The 23,569-nt window shown below is 33.8% G+C and overlaps 3 protein-coding genes across 3 annotated transcripts; all 3 read left to right on the top strand.

Annotated features, from left to right (window-relative positions):
- Positions 1 to 2,787: 2,787 nt before the first annotated feature.
- Positions 2,788 to 6,674, top strand: LOC149511251 (LRR receptor-like serine/threonine-protein kinase IOS1). The gene is made up of 13 exons (XM_089755129.1): positions 2,788 to 2,866; positions 2,961 to 3,504; positions 3,593 to 4,056; positions 4,143 to 4,281; positions 4,375 to 4,446; positions 4,548 to 4,619; positions 4,699 to 4,779; positions 4,936 to 5,085; positions 5,193 to 5,451; positions 5,566 to 5,692; positions 5,832 to 5,894; positions 5,984 to 6,167; positions 6,263 to 6,674. Exons 1-13 carry the CDS (start codon positions 2,788 to 2,790, stop codon positions 6,672 to 6,674), a joined length of 2,646 nt encoding a protein of 881 aa, XP_089611255.1.
- Positions 6,675 to 9,379: 2,705 nt separating this feature from the next.
- On the top strand, positions 9,380 to 13,954 carry LOC149511252 (LRR receptor-like serine/threonine-protein kinase IOS1). Its single transcript, XM_089755130.1, has 15 exons — positions 9,380 to 9,490; positions 9,759 to 9,813; positions 9,971 to 10,096; positions 10,209 to 10,755; positions 10,846 to 11,309; positions 11,398 to 11,536; positions 11,630 to 11,701; positions 11,803 to 11,874; positions 11,954 to 12,034; positions 12,191 to 12,388; positions 12,511 to 12,706; positions 12,820 to 12,946; positions 13,092 to 13,154; positions 13,251 to 13,434; positions 13,530 to 13,954. Exons 1-15 carry the CDS (start codon positions 9,380 to 9,382, stop codon positions 13,939 to 13,941), a joined length of 2,847 nt encoding a protein of 948 aa, XP_089611256.1. The 3' UTR covers positions 13,942 to 13,954.
- A 3,687-nt stretch (positions 13,955 to 17,641) lies between these two features.
- LOC149511253 (LRR receptor-like serine/threonine-protein kinase IOS1) lies at positions 17,642 to 23,530 on the top strand. Its single transcript, XM_089755131.1, has 14 exons — positions 17,642 to 18,006; positions 18,097 to 18,560; positions 18,648 to 18,786; positions 18,880 to 18,951; positions 19,057 to 19,128; positions 19,209 to 19,289; positions 19,460 to 19,492; positions 19,599 to 19,714; positions 19,831 to 20,054; positions 20,150 to 20,280; positions 20,417 to 20,475; positions 21,654 to 21,837; positions 21,936 to 22,343; positions 23,515 to 23,530. The coding sequence occupies exons 1-14, from the start codon at positions 17,657 to 17,659 to the stop codon at positions 23,528 to 23,530; spliced, it is 2,349 nt and encodes a 782-aa protein (XP_089611257.1). The 5' UTR covers positions 17,642 to 17,656.
- The last annotated feature ends 39 nt before the right edge of the window (positions 23,531 to 23,569 follow it).

Genomic DNA, 23,569 nt, shown 5'->3' on the forward strand with positions numbered 1-23,569 from the left:
ATTTAAACCTAAATCCATAGTAAAATAATAAAAATAACATTAATTTCAATGTATATTATTGAGTAAAATTAAGTTAATAAATTAAAATTAAAAATCATATTTAGACAATTTATGAATTTTAGTATGCATTAAATAAATTAATTATAAGTATATAAGCATAAATAATTTAAAACAAATATTTAATATTAAAATAACATTATTTATAGTCGGATTTAGATTGTGGGTATCCAATTAAACCCATGATGGGTAGTACTTTTACTATCTAAACCCTCTTTTAACTTGATTATATGTTATCCTATTCCTGTTTGATTGAATTGGATAGTGTAAGTAACCTATTATATAAAAAAAAATATATTTATATAATACCCATTATCATCTCTATACGAGGATCAAACATAAAACTACATGAAAAATAACTATTTTCCATTCCATAAGTCCATCCTCAAATCTTTAAAAAATTTGAATTTGAAACCTCTATTGGAGTCTTTTATTTTAACAACTGAAATTATTAGAAATTGTTTGTCATAATTAAAACACTTAGCTAATTTTAAACAAAATGTTTCCAAACGGCGTTATTCACTATTTAGACTTTAAGATTTTTATTTAGAGGATTGAGTTCAAGTTTTAATATGTGATGAGTAAAACTATGCAATGAGAAATAATTACTTCCCATTATATAATATTTATCATTTAATATCTAAAATCTAACATCTAACATAAAACAAAAATTATCTAAATGACTTAGCACGATGACATGTATACTTAAAAAAATTTGAGGTGAAAGAGGTATTTAGATACTGTAATTTAAAGTTAAGAATTTTTAGTTAGGTTTGCATTTTCTTTTCTTGATAATTATTAGTTTTGGGTTAATTTAATTTATTTATATTTATTTAAGATATTTATTTGAATATTTTTATATTGATCTTATATGAAAATAATTTTAATATAAGATCATTATAATTATATATGTTTGTCATTTTTTTTAGTATTTTGATAGTTTTTCTTTAAATCTTATCATTATTAATTATATCTAATTGATATAATACCACCAAGGTGCTAAAGTACCAAGAAATATTCTAAACCTATCTCATCAAAATAACTCTTTTTGTTTATTAAAGAAAAAGATACAGTGTATCTTTTTTCTTCTTCCCAGTGAATCTTTAGCCATTTCTAAATAACTTTAGAATAGATGAATATATATCAAATCATGTAAATCTTCGCATGTTTTGGTTTTCAATTTTCTATGTTTGATTTTGCCCCCAAAACTTTTCCTTCCCCGGCCCTTTCCACGATCAATTGGAAAAAAATTGGAGATCATCATGAACCGACCAGTTTTTACAAAAACGTATAATCATCACACGACTCACATAAGCAAATGGGTTAGTTTCATGTTGTCTAATGACAATATAGAAACCATTGTTGACCCAAGATTGCAAAGAGATTTTGACATTACTTCTATGAAGAAAGCCATTAATGAACTGACAATGGCTTGTGTATCTCCAAATTCGACGAAAATGCTAACCATGAATTATGCTTCAACTTAATTAAACGAGTGTTTGTCGACCCAGATTGATAGGAACCACAATATTCGTCTGGCGCCAACTGAAGTAATTCCTTTAACTAGGTGATTATTTATGCAAAATCAATTGGTATAGAAAGGGTCAATTAGACATGTTTTTATCATCTATACGTTTTAATGCTTTCCCACACGTTCAGTGGATTTGAGGCGTTTTTATAAAGATTATGTACTCTTGGACTATGTAAAAGTTTGAATACTTAGTCTTGTATTATTTATTGAATATTATGTCATGCCCATTTTGAGTATGTAGGAGATTCCTGACTATTTGGTCTGTTTGCAATAGAATTTTAACATTTCAACTCACGTTCTCTTCTTTTTTTTTTTTTGAATTTATTTCAACTGACATTCAAGTTCTGCAGAGGAAACAAAATTCGAAATAATTTCAAATCATCCCTGGTATCTGGATATATAGGCAAGCCTTTTCTTAAGTTTTGTGAGTTTGAATTAAGTTCCTTTTTTTTCTTTTTTTGGTAAGTTTAAGCAAAATGCTATATTATTTGAAATCATCTTGTTAGATAGATTTTTTTTATTTTCATTTTATTCATGTTCAAAACATGCACAAGTTAGAAGTAGCAATCGATTTTCACTGTTTAAAAGTTGAGACATTTCACATCGTATTGCGCCAGACTAAATTATTTGCCTAAAACTAGGCCATATCGAGTACTTGATCAACTCTTGGAAATTCCAACTGTTCTTGAACTTTTCCATATGTCATCAGCAGATGTTTTACAAATTGTTGTTTAACATTAATTAATTATCACACAAGTCTAAATATTTCCCTTAATTTTTAAATATGGTAACAATATACCAAGACACGAATGGGAGGGTGCACTTTACATCACGCATAATGAACAAGTCGTTCTTAAACAAAGACTTCTCACAAGCCTACCTTAAAAAAATACAACTAATTGCTAAGACCTTTTACTTGGTACACTGTAAATTCTTGTTTAATCTCTGGTCATGTTTGTCTGTGTACGAGTTCCACGTTTAATAGATAAATCTAACTTTCAACAGTACCACAGAAAAGGAAGGCCTGACAAAAATATGTTGTAAAATGTATACTACTTTCATGTTTAAAATATCTACAACAACAATTGACCAAGTTTTTTTGTACCAGTGTCTCTTTCCAATATGGTACTTGGTTCTTATGTAGTGTCTGAGTTATAGGATACTTCTTTGCACTCAATAGTGAGAAACTGGAGAGTCAAATGAGGATGAGAAGTCATTTCCTATTGTTTAGCATCTTTGTTCTGCTGGCACTTGTGATTCATGCACAGAATCAATCAGGTTTGGCTATCTAAGTCTCTGGACATATATAGAACAATTCCAATTTTCTTTAACTAACAGAAACAACTAAGTTTCTCCACATGTTTCTTTCCAGGGTTCATTAGCTTAGATTGTGGGTGGCCAGAAGATTTAGGCTACAACGAAAACACAACAGGCATAACTTATACTCCAGATGCACCATACATCCAAACTGGCAAAAGCTATAGGATATCTGAATTCAATTCTGGCAAGCAGCAACAGTTTCTGGAGTATCTTACAAGTTTTTCGGAAGGAGACAGAAACTGTTACATGCTAAACCTCACAAAGGGTGACAAATATTTAATCAGAACAACTTTCATGTATGGAAACTATGATGGAAAAAATGAGGCACCAGAATTTGATCTACATTTAGAAACTAATTTCTGGGCCACAATTGTATTTCAAAATGCATCTACTGTTATAGTCAAGGAATTCATTCATGTTCTTCAATCGAATTATTTGCATGTCTGTCTTGTGAACACTGGGAAAGGGATACCTATCATATCAGCACTAGAGTTCAGGCTTTTGAAAAACACGACATACAACACTCAGTCCGAAAAAGAATCACTGGAACTTTTCTTCAGGAATGATTTTGGTTCAACATCTAATTCAACAGTCAGGCAAGTTGTTCTCAAAATTTTGGTAAATATAAATGAAGAGAAGATTTTTGATGCTTCTCTCTTAATTATTGAGCGAAATTTGCCTCAGGTTTCCAGAAGATGTTTATGATCGTATCTGGACGCCTTACCAAAGAAATGATTTGGGACAAAGAAGTACCTCTTCTCCCGTTACGCCTAACAGCGACTATGATCCACCATCGCTTGCCATGAGGACTGCCAGCACACCAGCCAACGCTAGTCAACCCTTGAATTTTTCCGTCCAAGATTCTGATTCCAATTCCCTATTTTATTTTTACATGCACCTTGCAGAACTTGAAGAGCTCCAAGCTAACCAGTCCAGAGAGTTCATCATCTATCTCAATGACGCGCTTTGGTTTGGACCTTTTAGTCCTACATATTTGCGGGCAGACACTATACTAAGCATACAACCGGCAGAAGGAGGCCAGTTTTCAATGGTAAAAACCGAAAGATCAACCCATTCGCCCATCCTGAATGCCTTTGAGGCTTATGAAGTAAAGGAGCTCCTACAGCCACAAACTGTTGAAAAAGAGGGTATGTGCACTCTAAAACTAATGACAGATTCTCTTCATACCTATCATTCTGCTAGTATAACTCCTGTTCTCACATATATATGATAGTTGATGCGATGATGAATATAAAATCAATGTATGGATTGATTAGAAGCTGGCAAGGTGATCCTTGTGCTCCAAAAGAATACTTATGGGAAGGTCTTAATTGCAGCTATAATGATTCAAATCAACCTACGATCATATCTTTGTAAGTCTGTGCTTTAGAATTGAAGTTAGCTACTAATTTTTATTCAAATAACTTCATTATTATTATCAGTAAAACTATTATTTATTAAATCAGGAATTTATCCTCAAGAGGTTTGACCGGAGGGATTCCCTTATATATCGTCAATCTCACTCAATTACAATATCTGTAAGTGTCGATCTCCATCTCATATGAAATAACCAGTTATCATCCTATATAACGATGATGGAGGAGAAATATAAGCTTAACTAATTCTGCTACAATCTTAGGGACTTATCAAACAATTATTTGAAAGGAGCAGTGCCCGAATTTTTAACTCAACTGCAATCTTTGATCATCCTGTAAGTTACTTGGAATTTAGACTTAAAAAATATAAATTTTCAATAAGGAGTTAAAGAACGTTCTTCTCTACATTTGCAGAAACTTGACAAGAAACGGTCTAAATGGTTCAGTTCCAGCAGGACTCATTGAAAAGTCAAACAGGGGTTTACTACAATTAAAGTATATATGAATTGCTTTCCATGATCTATGATTTTGAATAGCAATTTCCTTGTGTTCATTTTAATCTCCTCTTTAGCAAACATCAAAACAAATTTATAGCTATTAGTCCTTTTATCCAAGTCTTACTTTTTCTGTTTGTCAACTGAATTGATTAAGTGTGGACGAAAATCAAATTCCTTGTACATGGAAATCATGCACGACAACGAAGTCGAAGAATAACAGTACCGTAGTGGTTCCGCTATTAGCATCAGTTGCTTCAGTGCTTTTTCTCCTCATCATAATTGTTTCAGCTGTCTTATGGACGTGGTATAAAGGGACAAAACCATCAGGTAGGACAAATCTTACAAAATATATGTACTTAAGTAACATAAAAATGAACGTTTTCATGCTATTGTGAAAGATTTTCTCAACAGTTATATGCTTATTGAACCTGCTTTAATGTTGTCAGCAGTAGGGGAAATGATTGTGGACTCTAGAAGACCATACCAGAATGAGTTAAAGAATCGACAATTTACATACTCTGAGGTCCAAAGGATCACAAAAAGTTTTGAGAGAGTTATTGGGAAAGGAGGATTTGGAACGGTTTACCACGGTTGCTTGGGTGATACTGAAGTAGCAGTTAAGATGTTATCAAAATCATCTAGTCAAGGGTATAAGCAGTTTGAAGCTGAGGTATGAGAGCCATGACCCATGAGTACTAATACTAAGGTTTGACCTCATTGATACATATATATAAACTAATTAAAATTTGGGTTTCAATTTATCATTATATATATATATATATAGGTGAAGATTCTTTTGAGAGTTCATCATAGAAATTTCACTACCCTTATTGGTTATTGCGATGATGGCACCAACACGGGGCTAATCTATGAGTACATGGCCAAAGGAAACTTATCAGAGTATCTCTCAGGTTTGAACATTAAACACTTACCACGCTATTTTCAGTAATTCGTTGGATTTGATGTATTGTATACTGTTAAATTTCTTTCTTCAAATTAAAGGAAAAAAAAAGGGAGGATTGATTAACTCATAACTTCCTATGAATTCAGATAAAAGTAACGGTATCTTAAATTGGGAAGGAAGACTTGGAATAGCGCTGGAGGCAGCACAAGGTTAGTATTAGTTCACCTATAATAATTTCTGCATTTTTTTTTGGTTTATTTCACTAATTAAGTAATACAAAAAAAAAATGAAAATGCAGGACTGGAGTATTTACACTGTGGTTGCAAACCACCCATAATCCACCGAGATGTAAAGTCTAGCAACATATTATTATCTGAAAACTTGCAAGCTAAACTATCTGATTCCGGGCTATCCAGAAGTTTCGAAGGTGTCTCTCATGTATCCACCGTCGTAGCCGGTACCCCTGGATACCTTGACCCTGAGTAAGTACATCTTGTCTTGAGATGATCGTTTCTGATCTCTTTTCCACCTTATCTGACTGCTGCAAATTTGTTGGTTTCCACGCTTGGTAATGCAGGTATTCTACATCAAACAGGTTGACCGAGAAAAGTGATGTTTTTAGCTTCGGGGTAGTTCTTTTGGAAATCATCACAAACCGGCCAGTGTTTGCAAGAAATATGGATGAGCCCGCTCACATAAGTCATTGGGTTGGTTCCATGTTATCCAATGGGGACATCCAAAACATTGTGGATTCAAGATTGCAAGGAGATTTTGAGATAAATTCTGTACGGAAAGCGATAGATGTGGCAATGGCTTGTTTATCTCCAGCTTCCACGGGAAGGCCAACAATGAATAATGTGGTGACGGAATTGAGCGAGTGTTTGTTAGCGGAGATAAATTGGACAAGGGGAGTGAATGTAGATGAATCACCAGAATCAATTGCCATGGGATCCTTGAATTTTGATTCTGGTATAACTCTACCAAGGTGATTTAGACCGGAAAGCTTTGTATATTATTAACAATTATTAAGTTTTAAAAAAATGAACATAAAAAAAAAAAAGAAAGAAAAGCAAAGGCGTGATTAATTTTCTTTTTCTTCAAATGATATGATGATGTTACATAGGCTTCTCCATGTTAAGATATACCTGTGAGTTAAATAATTATGACCTCTTCAACTAGAACAAATCAAATCTATTTATAATTTTTAAAAAATAAATATAAAAAATTAACCTATTGATGACTACACCATTTTTTTAAAAGAATTACTAGCCCAAGATGTAATTTTTTAAAAAACAATAATTGAATACTATAAATAAAAAAATCAACTACAATAAAAGCTAAACTTGTTAAGTGTATGCAACGACCTAAAAATTATTTTTATTTAAAAATATTCTCTTTTTTATTAAAAATAATTTTTATATTTATCAATATATTAAAAATATAAATACATATATAAATATTAACGATATGTGCCCAAGAGACATATATATCTCACTTGGGCTTTGAGTTAAAAAAAAAAGTCATATGGCCCAAATGAAATAAGCTCTTTGGGCGCTGGGTTGAAATTCGACAGCATTTTTTTAAGTATAAACGCTTGCCTCTTTTTTTCAACCTAATTCATTTCTTCCAAAAAAAAAAAAAAAAAAAACACAAACAAGCAATCGGTCTTCTTCACAATCCCAAATATCGGCCGACACCACCGTTGTCGACACCGCTCCTTGTCGCTGGCCGCCGTTGATCGGCGTTGAAAAATCCGTCATATTTTTTTCTTGACTTTTTTTCCCCCATCTTTTCGTTTCCGGCCTCAGTTTTCTGTAAATCATGCTAGATTTTCCTAGATCTGAACTCTAGGTCAGCGGCTTCTCACTCTTTTTCCGTCGTTTTCCATCGTCCGACCCTTCCGAAATTTTAATATATTGTTACCCTCTTTTTCTCCTTTCTTTTCACCCTTTTATTCGAAAAAGGAACCTCGCCGCCGCTCGTCACCGCCACTGTCACCGGCGGTTGTGGTGGTTACAACAATAAACTTTCCTCGTCTCTTTCTTTTCTTACCAAAAGGAAACTTTCTCCCTTAATCTTGAAACTATACCCAAACCGAGAATCCCATCTTCCCTTTTGGATCTTGTGGCTTGTAGGTTTTGTTGTTGTTCTTGTGGCTTTAATTTTTTTGCTGTGTATTGATGGTGTTGGGTTGATTTGTGTTCGAGGTATGGGAGGTTGTTTCGGGTCAGTAGGTTGGAGCCGTGAAGGTGAGCGGTGGTTTTTTTTTTCTTTTTTTGGCGACAGGTTCTGCCGAGGTTATGGCAGTTTCAGCGAGGGCTGCTGGTTGCTGATTAGGGTCGGTTTTAGTGGAGGCAAGAGAGGTGATGTTAGGCAGTGGGTGATAGTGTAGGCTTGGTTTCGGTTGAGGTGTTGGGTGCTGCTGGTGGCTGTACTGGAGAGACGTGAAAATGGTGAGGATGGGGATCGGATTTGGTCGTTGAAGGGAGAGGGTAGGACTTTCGATTCTGGCTAGAGCTTGTGGTGGTTTAGGTGGGTGATCACGGTGGAGACTGTAGGAAGGGATGCAGGGATTGCCGATGCAACTGGGGCTCTTGGGAATTTTTTTGGTCTGTGAAAAATTAGTTCCTTCTGTCCTTCTTTTCTTATTTTTGCTCCGCCTTAATAGGGAATTGGGTTGCAGGTGTCTACACTGAACAATATCTAAACCTGACTCACCAAAATAACTCTTTGTTTATTAAAGAAAAAGATACAGTCCATCTTTTTTCATCTTCCTCGTGAATCGTTGGCCACTTCTATCATAACTATAGAATAGATGAATATATATCAAATCATGTAAATTTTCGCATGTTTTGGGTTTCATTGTTCTACGTTTGTTTTTGCCCAAAACTTTTCCTTCCCCGGCCCTTCCCACAATCAATTGGAACAAACTGGAATGCATGTTTGTAATGCAGGTATTCTACATCAAACAGGTTAACGGAGAAAAGTGACGTCTATAGCTGTGCATAGTCCTTTCGGAGATTATAACGAACCGACCAGCTTTTTACAATAACATATAATCATCACACTACTCGCATCAGCAAATGGGTTAGTTTCATGTTGTCTAATGACAATATCTAAACCTTTGTTGACCCAAGATTGTTAGGAGATTTTGACATTACTTATGTGAAGAAAGCCATTAACGAACTAGCAATGGCTTGTGTATCTCCAAAATCGACGAATAGGCCAGCCATGAATTATGTTTTGACGGAATTAAATGAGTGTTTGACGACCCAGATTGACAGCATCCACAATATTCAGCTGCCTCCAACTGAAGTAATTATTTTGTTAATCTCACTTATGACGTGCTTGGTAGAGCAAACGGGTGGAAGGATGAATAGAGAAGGGTGAAAAATAAAAAGAAAGCGCGAATTTTAAGTGTTTTTGGTAAGACAAAAAAAAGAAGAGGACAAAAAAATATATAATTTATTATTATTATTAACAAAAATAAATTACTCTAAATTTAAAAAAATAAGGAGGCGTGAACATATGTTACATATTAATAAAATTATTTATCATATTTAGATTCTTTTCATCTTTATTTATAAAAAGTTATAATGATAAAATCATATTATTTTTATTTTTTAACTCTATCAATTAATAGATAAAAAAATTACATTTTCTTTTAATTTTTTCATCTTTTCATTTTTCTACAATGGTACCAAATAAAGTGCCTGTTCAACTCCTGGACGAACATCAAGAGCCTGTTCAACTCCTGGAAATTCTGACTATTCTTGAACTTTCCCATCTTTGGCATCAGCAGAGGGTTTACAAATTCAACATTAATTAATTATCACTTAAGTCCAAGTATAATATTTTATTAATTTTTAACTAATATAGTAACAATCAAGACACAAAAGGCGGGTTGCACTTAACATCAGGCATAATGAAAAAGTCATTATTAAACAAAGCCTTCGAGCACGCCTACCTTCGAAAAATTCTACTAATTACTAAGACCTTTTCCTTGTTACACCGTAAATTCCCTGTTTAATCTCTGGTCATGTTTTTCTGTGTACCAATTTCACGTTCAACAGATCAATCTAGCAATCAACAGTACCACAGAAAAGGAAGGCCTGACAAAAATATATTGTAAAATATATACTACTACATAAGACTTCAACTTAAAAAAAAAACCAAAAAAACAAAAATTGTTTTCATGTTTAAAATATCTACAACAACAATTGACCAAGTTCTTTTTTGTACCAGTGTTTCCATTATGGTTCTTGGTTCTTATGTGGTATTTGAGTTCTAGTAGACTTCTTTGCACTCAATTGTGAGAAATTGGTGAGTCAAATGAGGATGAGAAGCCATTTCCTATTGTTTAGCATCTTTGCTCTGCAGGTACTTTTGATTCATGCACAGGATCAATCAGGTTTGGCTATCTAAGTCTCTGGACATATATATATATATATATATATATAAATTCCGATTCTCTTTAACTAACAGAAACAGTTAAGTAAGTTTCTCCCCATGTTTCTTTCCAGGGTTCATTAGCTTAGATTGTGGGTTGCCAGAAGGTTCAAGCTACAACGAAACCACAACAGGCATAACTTATACTTCAGATGCACCATACATCCAAACTGGCAAAAGCAATTGGATATCTGATCAATCCAATTCAGGGAAGCAGCAACAGTTACTGGAGTATCTTAGAAGTTTTCCTGAAGGAGACCGAAACTGTTACATGCTAAACCTCACAAAGGGTGACAAATATTTAATCAGACTAACTTTCATGCATGGAAACTATGATGCAAAAAATGAAGCACCAGAATTTGATCTACATTTAGGACCTAATTTATGGGCCACAATTGTATTTCAAAATGCATCTACTCTTATAGTCAAGGAAATCATTCATGCTCTTCAATCGAATTATTTGCATGTCTGTCGTGTGAACACTGGGAAAGGGATACCTATCATATCAGCACTAGAGTTCAGGCTTTTGAAAAACACGACATACAACACTCAGTCCGAAAAAGAATCACTGGAACTTTTCTTCAGGAATGATTTTGGCTCAACATCCAATTCAACAGTCAGGCAAGTTGTTCACTCAAAATTTTGGTAAATATAAATGAAGAGAAGATTTTTTATGCTTCTCTCTTAATTATTGAGCGAAATTTGCCTCAGGTTTCCAGAAGATGTTTATGATCGTATCTGGACGCCTTACCAAAGAAATGATTTGGGACAAATAAGTACCTCTTCTCCCGTTACGCCTAACAGCGACTATGATCCACCATCGCTTGCCATGAGGACTGCCAGCACACCAGCCAACGCTAGTCAACCCTTGAATTTTTCCGTCCAAGATTCTGATTCCAATTCCCCATTTTATTTTTACATGCACGTTGCAGAACTTGAAGAGCTCCAAGCTAACCAGTCCAGAGAGTTCATCATCTATCTCAATGACGCGCTTTGGTTTGGACCTTTTAGTCCTACATATTTGCGGGCAGACACTATACAAAGCATAACACCGGTAAAAGGAGGCCAGTTTTCAATGGTAAAAACCGAAAGATCAACCCATCCGCCCATCCTGAATGCCTTTGAGGCTTATGAAGTAAAGGAGCTCCTACAGCCACAAACTGTTGAAAAAGAGGGTATGTGCACTCTAAAACTAATGACAGAGATTGTCTTCATACCTATCATTCTGCTAGTATAACTCCTGTTCTCACATATATATGATAGTTGATGCGATGATGCATATAAAATCAATGTATGGATTGATTAGAAACTGGCAAGGTGATCCTTGTGCTCCAAAAGAATACTTATGGGAAGGTCTTAATTGCAGCTATAATGATTCAAATCAACCTACGATCATATCTTTGTAAGTCTGTGCTTTAGAGTTGAAGTTAGCTACTAATTTTTATTCAAATAACTTCATTATTATTATTAGTAAAACTATTATTCATGAAATCAGGAATTTATCCTCTAGCGGTTTGACCGGAGAGATTCCCTTATATATCGTCAATCTCACTCAATTACAATATCTGTAAGTGTCGATCTCCATCTCATATGAAATAACCAGTTATCATCCTATATAACGATGAAGGAGGAGAAATATAAACTTAACTAATTCTGTTACAATATTAGGGACTTATCAAACAATTATTTGAAAGGAGCAGTGCCCGAATTTTTAACTCAACTGCAATCTTTGATCATCCTGTAAGTTACTTGGAATTTAGACTTAAACAATATATATTTTGAATAAGGAGTTAAAGAACGTTCTTCTCTACCTTTGCAGAAACTTGACAAGAAACGGACTAAATGGTTCAGTTCCAGCAGGACTCATTGAAAAGTCAAACAGGGGTTTGCTACAATTAAAGTATATATGAATTCCTTTCCATGATCTATGATTTTGAATAGCAATTTCCTTGTGTTCATTTTAATCTCCTCTTTAGCAAACATCAAAACAAATTTATAGCTATTAGTCCTTTCATCCAAGTCTTACTTTTTCTGTTTGTCAATTGAATTGATTAAGTGTGGACGAAAATCAAATTCCTTGTACATGGAAATCATGCATGACAACGAAGTCGATGAATAAGAGTACCGTAGTGGTTCCGTTATTAGCATCAGTTGCTTCAGTGCTTTTTCTCCTCATCATAATTGTTTCAGCTGTCTTATGGACGTGGTATAAAGGGACAAAACCATCAGGTAGGACAAATCTTACAAAATATATGTACTTAAGTAACATAAAAATGAACCTTTTCGTGCTATTGTGAAAGATTTTCTCAACAGTTATATGCTTATTGAACGTGCTTTAATGTTGTCAGCAGTAGGCGAAATGATTGTGGACTCTAGAAGACCATACCAGAATGAGTTAAAGAATCGACAATTTACATACTCTGAGGTCCAAAGGATCACAAACAATTTTGAGAGAGTTATTGGGAAAGGAGGATTTGGAACAGTTTACCACGGTTGCTTGGGTGATACTGAAGTAGCAGTTAAGATGTTATCAAAATCATCTAGTCAAGGGTATAAGCAGTTTGAAGCTGAGGTATGAGAGCCATGACCCATGAGTACTAATACTAAGGTTTGACTCATTGATACATATATATATAAACTAATTAAAATTTGGGTTTTAATTTATCATTATATATATATATATAGGTGGAGATTCTTTTGAGAGTTCATCATAGAAATTTCACTACCCTTATTGGTTATTGCGATGATGGCACCAACACGGGGCTAATCTATGAGTACATGGCCAAAGGAAACTTATCAGAGTATCTCTCAGGTTTGAACATTAAACACTTACCACGCTATTTTCAGTAATTCGTTGGATTTGATGTATTGTATACGGTTAAATTTCTTTACTTCAAATTAAAGGAAAAAAAAAAAAAAGGGATGATTGATTAACTCATAACTTCCTATGAATTCAGATAAAAGTAACGGTGTCTTAAATTGGGAAGGAAGACTTGGCATAGCGCTAGAGGCAGCACAAGGTTAGTGTTAGTTCACCTATCATAATTTCTGAAAATTTTTTTTTTTTGGTTTATTTCACTAATTAAGTAATACAAAAAAAATAAATGAAAATGCAGGACTGGAGTATTTACACTGTGGTTGCAAACCACCCATAATCCACCGAGATGTAAAGTCTAGTAACATCTTATTAACTGAAAACTTGCAAGCTAAACTATCTGATTTCGGGCTATCCAGAAGTTTCGAAGGTGTCTCTCATGTATCCACCGTCGTAGCCGGTACCCCTGGATACCTTGACCCTGAGCAAGTAAATCTTGTCTTGAGATGATCGTTTCTGATCTCTTTTCCACCTTATCTGACAGCTGCAAATTTGTTGGTTTCCACGATTGGTAATGCAGGTATTCTACATCAAACAGGTTGACTGAGAAAAGTGACGTTTATAGCTTTAGGGTAGTTCTTTTGGAAATCATTACAAACCGGCCAGTGTTTGCAAGAAATATGGATGAGCCCGCTCACATAAGTCATTGGGTTGGTTCCATGTTATCCGATGGGGACATCCAAAACATTGTGGATTCAAGATTGCAAGGAGATTTTGAGATAAATTCTGTACGGAAAGCGATAGATGTGGCAATGGCTTGTTTATCTCCAGCTTCCACGGGAAGGCCAACAATGAATAATGTGGTGACGGAATTGAGCGAGTGTTTGTTAGCGGAGATAAATAGGACAAGGGGAGTGAATGTAGATGAATCACCAGAATCAATTGCCATGGGATCCTTGAATTTTGATTCTGGTATAACTCTACCAAGGTGATTTAGACCGGAAAGCTTTGTATATTATTAACAATTATTAAGTTTTAAAAAAATGAACATAAAAAAAAAAAAGAAAGAAAAGCAAAGGCGTGATTAATTTTCTTTTTCTTCAAATGATATGATGATGTTACATAGGCTTTTCCATGTTAAGATATACCTGTGAGTTAAATAATTATGACCTCTTCAACTAGAACAAATCAAATCTATTTATAATTTTTAAAAAATAAATATAAAAAATTAACCTATTGATGACCACACCATTCTTTTAAAAGAATTACTAGCGCAAGATGTAATTTTTTAAAAAACAATAATTGAATACTATAAATAAAAAAATCAACTACAATAAAAGCTAAACTTGTTAAGTGTATGCAACGACCTAAAAATTATTTTTATTTAAAAATATTCTCTTTTTTATTAAAAATAATTTTTATATTTATCAATATATTAAAAATATAAATACATATATAAATATTAACGATATGTGCCCAAGAGACGTATATATCTCACTTGGGCTTTGAGTTAAAAAAAAAAGTCATATGGCCCAAATGAAATAAGCTCTTTGGGCGCTGGGTTGAAATTCGACAGCATTTTTTTAAGTATAAACGCTTGCCTCTTTTTTTCAACCTAATTCATTTCTTCCAAAAAAAAAAAAAAAAAAAACACAAACAAGCAATCGGTCTTCTTCACAATCCCAAATATCGGCCGACACCACCGTTGTCGACACCGCTCCTTGTCGCTGGCCGCCGTTGATCGGCGTTGAAAAATCCGTCATATTTTTTTCTTGACTTTTTTTCCCCCATCTTTTCGTTTCCGGCCTCAGTTTTCTGTAAATCATGCTAGATTTTCCTAGATCTGAACTCTAGGTCAGCGGCTTCTCACTCTTTTTCCGTCGTTTTCCATCGTCCGACCCTTCCGAAATTTTAATATATTGTTACCCTCTTTTTCTCCTTTCTTTTCACCCTTTTATTCGAAAAAGGAACCTCGCCGCCGCTCGTCACCGCCACTGTCACCGGCGGTTGTGGTGGTTACAACAATAAACTTTCCTCGTCTCTTTCTTTTCTTACCAAAAGGAAACTTTCTCCCTTAATCTTGAAACTATACCCAAACCGAGAATCCCATCTTCCCTTTTGGATCTTGTGGCTTGTAGGTTTTGTTGTTGTTCTTGTGGCTTTAATTTTTTTGCTGTGTATTGATGGTGTTGGGTTGATTTGTGTTCGAGGTATGGGAGGTTGTTTCGGGTCAGTAGGTTGGAGCCGTGAAGGTGAGCGGTGGTTTTTTTTTTCTTTTTTTGGCGACAGGTTCTGCCGAGGTTATGGCAGTTTCAGCGAGGGCTGCTGGTTGCTGATTAGGGTCGGTTTTAGTGGAGGCAAGAGAGGTGATGTTAGGCAGTGGGTGATAGTGTAGGCTTGGTTTCGGTTGAGGTGTTGGGTGCTGCTGGTGGCTGTACTGGAGAGACGTGAAAATGTTGAGGATGGGGATCGGATTTGGTCGTTGAAGGGAGAGGGTAGGACTTTCGATTCTGGCTAGAGCTTGTGGTGGTTTAGGTGGGTGATCACGGTGGAGACTGTAGGAAGGGATGCAGGGATTATGCCGATGCAACTGGGGCTCTTGGGAATTTTTTTGGTCTGTGAAAAATTAGTTCCTTCTGTCCTTCTCTTCTTATTTTTGTTCGGTCTTAATAGGGAATTGGGTTGCAGGTGTCTACACTGAACAATATATAAACCTGACTCACCAAAATAACTCTTTGTTTATTAAAGAAAAAGATACAGTCCATCTTTTTTCATCTTCCTCGTGGATCGTTGGCCACTTCTATCATAACTATAGAATAGATAAATATATATCAAATCATGTAAATTTTCGCATGTTTTGGGTTTCATTTTTCTACGTTTGTTTTTGCCCAAAACTTTTCCTTCCCCGGCCCTTCCCACAATCAATTGGAACAAACTGGAATGCATGTTTGTAATGCAGGTATTCTACATCAAACAGGTTAACGGAGAAAAGTGACGTCTATAGCTGTGCGTAGTCCTTTCGGAGATTATGACGAACCGACCAGCTTTTTACAATAACATATAATCATCACACTACTCGCATCAGCAAATGGGTTAGTTTCATGTTGTCTAATGACAATATCTAAACCTTTGTTGACCCAAGATTGTTAGGAGATTTTGACATTACTTATGTGAAGAAAGCCATTAACGAACTAGCAATGGCTTGTGTATCTCCAAAATCGACGAATAGGCCAGCCATGAATTATGTTTTGACGGAATTAAATGAGTGTTTGACGACCCAGATTGACAGCATCCACAATATTCAGCTGCCTCCAACTGAAGTAATTATTTTGTTAATCTCACTTATGACGTGCTTGGTAGAGCAAACGGGTGGAAGGATGAATAGAGAAGGGTGAAAAATAAAAAGAAAGCGCGAATTTTAAGTGTTTTTGGTAAGACAAAAAAAAGAAGAGGACAAAAAAATATATAATTTATTATTATTATTAACAAAAATAAATTACTCTAAATTTAAAAAAATAAGGAGGCGTGAACATATGTTACATATTAATAAAATTATTTATCATATTTAGATTCTTTTCATCTTTATTTATAAAAAGTTATAATGATAAAATCATATTATTTTTATTTTTTAACTCTATCAATTAATAGATAAAAAAATTACATTTTCTTTTAATTTTTTCATCTTTTCATTTTTCTACAATGGTACCAAATAAAGTGCCTGTTCAACTCCTGGACGAACATCAAGAGCCTGTTCAACTCCTGGAAATTCTGACTATTCTTGAACTTTCCCATCTTTGGCATCAGCAGAGGGTTTACAAATTCAACATTAATTAATTATCACTTAAGTCCAAGTATAATATTTTATTAATTTTTAATTAATATAGTAACAATCAAGACACAAAAAGCGGGTTGCACTTAACGTCAGGCATAATGAAAAAGTCATTATTAAACAAAGCCTTCGAGCACGCCTACCTTCGAAAAATTCTACTAATTACTAAGACCTTTTCCTTGTTACACCGTAAATTCCCTGTTTAATCTCTGGTCATGTTTTTCTGTGTACCAATTTCACGTTCAACAGATAAATCTGGCATTCAACAGTACCACAGAAAAGGAAGGCCTGACAAAAATATATTGTAAAATATATACTACTACATAAGACTTCAACTTTAAAAAAAAGCCAAAAAAACAAAAATTGTTTTCATGTTTAAAATATCTACAACAACAATTGACCAAGTTCTTTTTTGTACCAGTGTCTCCATTATGGTTCTTGGTTCTTATGTGGTATTTGAGTTATAGTAGACTTCTTTGCACTCAATTGTGAGAAATTGCTGAGTCAAATGAGGATGAGAAGTCATTTCCTATTGTTTAGCATCTTTGCTCTGCAGGTACTTTTGATTCATGCACAGGATCAATCAGGTTTGGCTATCTAAGTCTCTGGACATATATATATAAATTCCAATTCTCTTTAACTAACAGAAACAGCTAAGTTTCTCCCCATGTTTCTTTCCAGGGTTCATTAGCTTAGATTGTGGGTTGCCAGAAGGTTCAAGCTACAACGAAACCACAACAGGCATAACTTATACTTCAGATGCACCATACATCCAAACTGGCAAAAGCAATAGGATATCTGATCAATCCAATTCAGGGAAGCAGCAACAGTTACTGGAGTATCTTAGAAGTTTTCCTGAAGGAGACCGAAACTGTTACATGCTAAACCTCACAAAGGGTGACAAATATTTAATCAGACTAACTTTCATGTATGGAAACTATGATGCAAAATATGAAGCACCAGAATTTGATCTACATTTAGGACCTAATTTATGGGCCACAATTGTATTTCAAAATGCATCTACTCTTATAGTCAAGGAAATCATTCATGCTCTTCAATCGAATTATTTGCATGTCTGTCTTGTGAACACTGGGAAAGGGATACCTATCATATCAGCACTAGAGTTAAGGCCTTTGAAAAACACGACATACAACACTCAGTCCGAAAAAGAATCACTGGAACTTTTCTTCAGGAATGATTTTGGTTCAACATCCAATTCAACATTCAGGTAAGTTATTCACTCAAAATTTTGATAAATATAAATGAAGAAGAAATTTTTGATGCTTCTCTCTTAATTATTGAGCGAAATTTGCCTCAGGTTTCCACAAGATGTTTATGATCGTGTCTGGACGCCTTACCGAAGAAATGATTTGGGACAAATAAGTACCTCTTCTTCCGTTACGCCTAACAGTGACTATGATCCACCATTGCTTGCCATGAGGACTGCCAGCACACCAGCCAACGCTAGTCAACCCTTGAATTTTTCAATCTATGATTCTGATTCCAATGCCCAATTTTATTTTTACATGCACCTTGCAGAACTTGAAGAGCTCCAAGCTAACCAGTCCAGAGAGTTCATCACCTATTTCAATGACGAGATTTGGTTTCCAGCTTATAATCCTACATATTTGCGGGCAGACACTATATACAGCATAACACCGGAAAAAGGAGGCCAGTTTTCAATGGTAAAAGCCAAAAGATCAACCCATCCGCCCATCCTGAATGCCTTTGAGGCTTATAAAGTAAAGAAGCTCCTACAGTCACAAACATTTCAAAAAGATGGTATGTGCAATCTAAAACTAATGACAGATTCTCTTCATCCCTACCATTTGATAATATAACTCCTGTTCTCACATATATATATGTTAGTTGATGCGATGATGAATATAAAATCAAAGTATGCATTGAATAGAAACTGGCAAGGTGATCCTTGTGCTCCCCAGGAATACTCATGGAAAGGTCTTAGTTGCAGCTACGAGGATTCCAATCCACCTAGGATCATATCTTTGTAAGTCTGTGCCTTAGAGATCAAGTTAGCTACTAATTTTTATTCAAATAACTTCATTATTATTGTCAATAAAACTATTGTTTATGAAATCAGGAATTTATCCTCTAGCGGTTTGACCGGAGAGATTCCCTTAAACATCGTCAATCTCACTCAATTACAATATCTGTAAGTGTCGATCTCCATCTCATATGAAATAGCCAGTTATCATCCTATATAAGGATGATGGACGAGAAATATATATAAGCTTACCTATTTCTGTTGCAATATCAGGGACTTATCAAACAATAATTTGAGTGGACCAGTGCCCGAGTTTTTAACTCAACTGCAAACTTTGACTTTCCTGTAAGTTATTTGGGATTGAGACTTGAAAAATATAAATTTTGAGCAAGGAGTTAAAGAACATACGTTCTCTATCTTTGCAGAAACTTGGAAAGAAACGCACTAAATGGTTCGGTTCCCGCAGGACTCATTGAAAAGTCAAACAGGGGTTTGCTCCAATTAAAGTATGTATATAGATATATATATATATATATATATATATATGCAATCCTTTCCATGATTTATGATTTTGGATAGCGATTTCCTTGTGTTTATTTTAATCTCCTCTTTAGCAAACTTCAAAACAAATTTACCGCATGAGTGGTTAAATTCTTACATATTGGGATTGGTATAGGAAACTTTATGTACCAGATGGCAGTTGTTACTTGTTAGTATTACTTTTATCCAAATCTAATTACTTTTTCTCTTTGCCAACTGAATTGATGATTAAGTGTGGAAGGAAATCAAATTCTTTGTACAAGGGACTTATGCAGGACAACGAAGAACAACACTGGAGTTGCTCCGTTAGTACCAACAGTTGCTTCGGGTCTTTCTTTCCTCATAATTGTTTCAGCTCTCTCATGGTGGTTTAAAGGGAGAAAACCATCCGGTAGGACAAAACTTTCAAAATATATGTACTAGTTAAGTTAAATCTTTTTCACGCTATTGTGAAAGATTTTCTCAACAGTTTTGCGCTTATTGAACCTGTTTTAATTTAATCATCAGCAAGCAAAATGATTGTGGTCTCTAGAAAACCATACCAGAATATTGAGTTAAAGAATCGAGACTTTACATACTCTGATGTCCAAAGGATCACAAACAAATTTGAGAGAGTTATTGGGAAAGGAGGATTTGGAACAGTTTACCACGGTTGCTTGGGTGATACTGAAGTAGCAGTTAAGATGTTATCAGAATCATCTAGTCAAGGGTATAAGCAGTTTGAAGCTGAGGTATGAGAGCCTGAGTGCTAATACTAAAGTTTAACCTCATTCATACAAATAAACAAACTAATAAAGTTTGGGTTTTATTTTATGATTATATATAGGTGGAACTTCTTTTGAGAGTTCATCATAGAAATTTCACTACCCTTATTGGTTATTGCGATGATGGTACCAACATGGGGCTAATCTATGAGTACATGGCCAAAGGAAACTTATTAGAGTATCTCTCCGGTTTGTACTCATTAATACCTTACACACTATTTTCATTAATTAGTCGGAATATTTGATATATTGTATATGATTAAATTTCTTTACTTAAAAAAAAAAAAAGAAGGGATGATTAACTCATAACTTACTATCAATTCAGATAGCAGTAGCAGTGTCTTGAATTGGGAACGAAGACTTCGAATCGCGCTGGAGGCAGCACAAGGTTATGTAACACCTCAATCCTATATTTTTTAAGAACTGTTATGATATATATATATATATATATAATACTTTCTGTTCAAAATAAATAATATTTTATAAGTTGAATGTGAGTTTTTATATGTATATATATGAACCGTTATGATATATATATATATATATATAATATTTTCTGTTCAAAGTAAATAATATCTCACAGGTTAAATGTGAATTTTTATAAATTATATCTTAGCAATCATCAATTGAAATGAACTAAATGCTACATTACAAGAGTCATTTTCAAGATTTCAATGTTTTGTGTGATCTTATTCTATAATTTTTTATTCTAGATAACTAAATGTTATACTATAAAAATTACCTCTAGAATTTAATGCTTAGTACATAATGAGAGTTTACTCTAAAATCTCAGCTCTTAGTATGGAGTCACCTCTATAATCCTTGAGGTTTAGGTGGTATACAATGGAGTCATTTCTAAAATTCTAACATTGATTCTAATTCTATGTGTTATGTGTTGGGCTTGTATAAATTATATCAAAGCAATCATCAGTTGAAATAAACTAAATACTACATTACAAGAGTCACTTTTAAGATTTTAATGTTTAATGTGATCTTGTTCTATAATATTTTATTCTAGAGAAGTAAATGTTATACTATAAAAGTCACCTCTAGAATTTAATGCCTAGTACATAGTGAGAGTTTACTCTAAAATTTCAACTCTTAGCATGGAGTCACCTTTATAATCCTTGAGGGGTAGGTGTAACACAGTGGAGTCATTTCTAAAATTCTAACACTGATTCTAATTCTATATGTTATGTGTTGGGTTTGTACACGGTGAAAGTCCCTTCAAGATTCCGATTTTTAATGTGAAGTCATTTTTAGAATGTTTTAAAAGATAAGTATTACGTAATGAGAATTACCTATAAAATCTCAATTTTATAATCTTAGTTTTTTATGTTTTGTATTGGGTTTAACGACGTGAATGATAAGCTTTAACAAAAAAAAATTTGTAACACATATGATATATATATATATATATATAGAAATCTAAATTCATATTTGTAAATAATTTTTTATAAAATAAAATCATGAAATTTTCGAATTAAAATCAATGATACCTCGCAAATTGAATATCAGGTCTCTACAGTTAATTAACTATTATTCATAAAATAAATGAAAATGCAGGACTGGACTATTTACACCATGGTTGTAAACCACCCATCATCCACCGAGATGTAAAGTCCACCAACATCTTATTAACTGAAAACTTGCAAGCTAAACTATCTGATTTCGGGCTATCCAAAAGTTTAGAAGGTGTCTCTTATGTATCCACCGTCGTTGTCGGTACCCCTGGATACCTTGACCCTGAGTAAGTACATCTTGTCTTGAGAAGATCGTTTCTGATTTCTTTTCCACCTCACCTGATCATTGCTGTAAATTTCTTGGTTTCCATGCTTGGCTATGCAGGTATTCTACAACAAACAGGTTAACAGAGAAAAGTGACGTTTATAGCTTTGGGGTAGTTCTTTTGGAAATCATTACAAACCGGCCAGTGATTGCAAGAAATATAGATGAGCCTGCTCATATAAGTCATTGGGTTGGTTCCATGTTATCCAACGGGGACGTGGAAAACATTGTGGATTCAAGGCTGCAAGGAGATTTTGAAATAAATTCAGTACAGAAAGCGATAGATGTGGCAATGGCTTGTTTATCTCCAGCTTCCAAGGAAAGGCCAACAATGAATTATGTGGTAATGGAATTGAGCGAGTGTTTGTTAGCAGAGATAAGTAGGACAAGGGGAGTGAATGAAGATGGATCGCTAGAATCAATTTCCATGGGATCCTTGAATTTTGATTCTGATATAACTCTACCAAGGTGATCAGGACCGGAAAGCTTTGTACATTAATAAGAATTCAGCATTTCATTGGCCATTCAAATTATTCATCGAGCCATGTCTTAAAGTTATTTTTCCAAGTATCACCAAGATAATAGAAACTCAAACATTAATTTCACAATATATCTAGCTCTTTGCAAAAGAAATCCCCAACTAGTTGAAAATTATATATATATATATATATATATATATATATATATATATTGATGTAAAGAGTTTCATGCTAATTGATTGGTTATAACCCATCAAAATGAAAGTTAAAATTCATATCCATATACATATATAAACATTGATAATAAAATCTTTTTTAATTGTCCATTATTTAAAATTATTCCTTTCATCTCAAATTGTTATTCATCTTTGGCTAATTTTTTTTTTTTATATAAAACTGATGTTTTAAAATCAAAAAATAAAATTATTAACTATTATTAAGTGTTAAAAAAATTATTAGTTTTTTCTCCAAATAATAGCATGATGTTACATGGGCCTCTCCATGTTACGATAAACCTATGAATTAATTATGACCTCTTCAACTAAAACAAATCAAATCTATCTAGTCTTTAATTTCTACGAATTAAATATAAAAAATTAACCTAGTGATGATCATACTGCTCTTCTAAAAGAACAACTAACCCAGGATGTAGTTTTCTTTTTAAAAATTGAATATTATAAATAAAAAAAATCAATTACAATAATAGCTAGACTTGTTAAATCAAAGACTTGGTAAGCATATATATATATATATTAAAATTTAGAATTTTTTCTCTTATATATACTTTAAATATTAGCTATAATTTTAAATATTTTCCAATCAAAAGTCCACTCAACATATACATATATATGTATATAAAGAAATAATTTTAAGTGTCATGGTTTGAACCATTCTGCTCTCTAGTTGATGGTTAGATAAGTATAAACTTTTAGATATGAAAAACTTGAGTTTTTTCCCCAAACAAAGGTATTTTGTAATCTTATTTCCTTGAATGGTGTGCTTTTAGACTTTATTCCCAAAAGCGTGCACAGTTAAATCCTGTCAGCAAAAAAATTCCCCATCACTTTTCTTTTTCCAATCCCCCTCTTCTCTAGCTTCTTGCGATTTCGGTGAGTCTGTGACTATTTAATTTCTCTTTCATTTTTATCTTTTGCGAACAGCAAGGACATTGGCTAAGAATGAAAAAATAGTCTCCAAAAATGAAATATTGAGAAA

The sequence above is a fragment of the Durio zibethinus genome, chromosome 26 (genome assembly GCF_047325235.1).
Source record: "Durio zibethinus cultivar Kanyao isolate XHJ-2024 chromosome 26, ASM4732523v1, whole genome shotgun sequence".
Taxonomy (NCBI): Eukaryota; Viridiplantae; Streptophyta; class Magnoliopsida; order Malvales; family Malvaceae; genus Durio; species Durio zibethinus.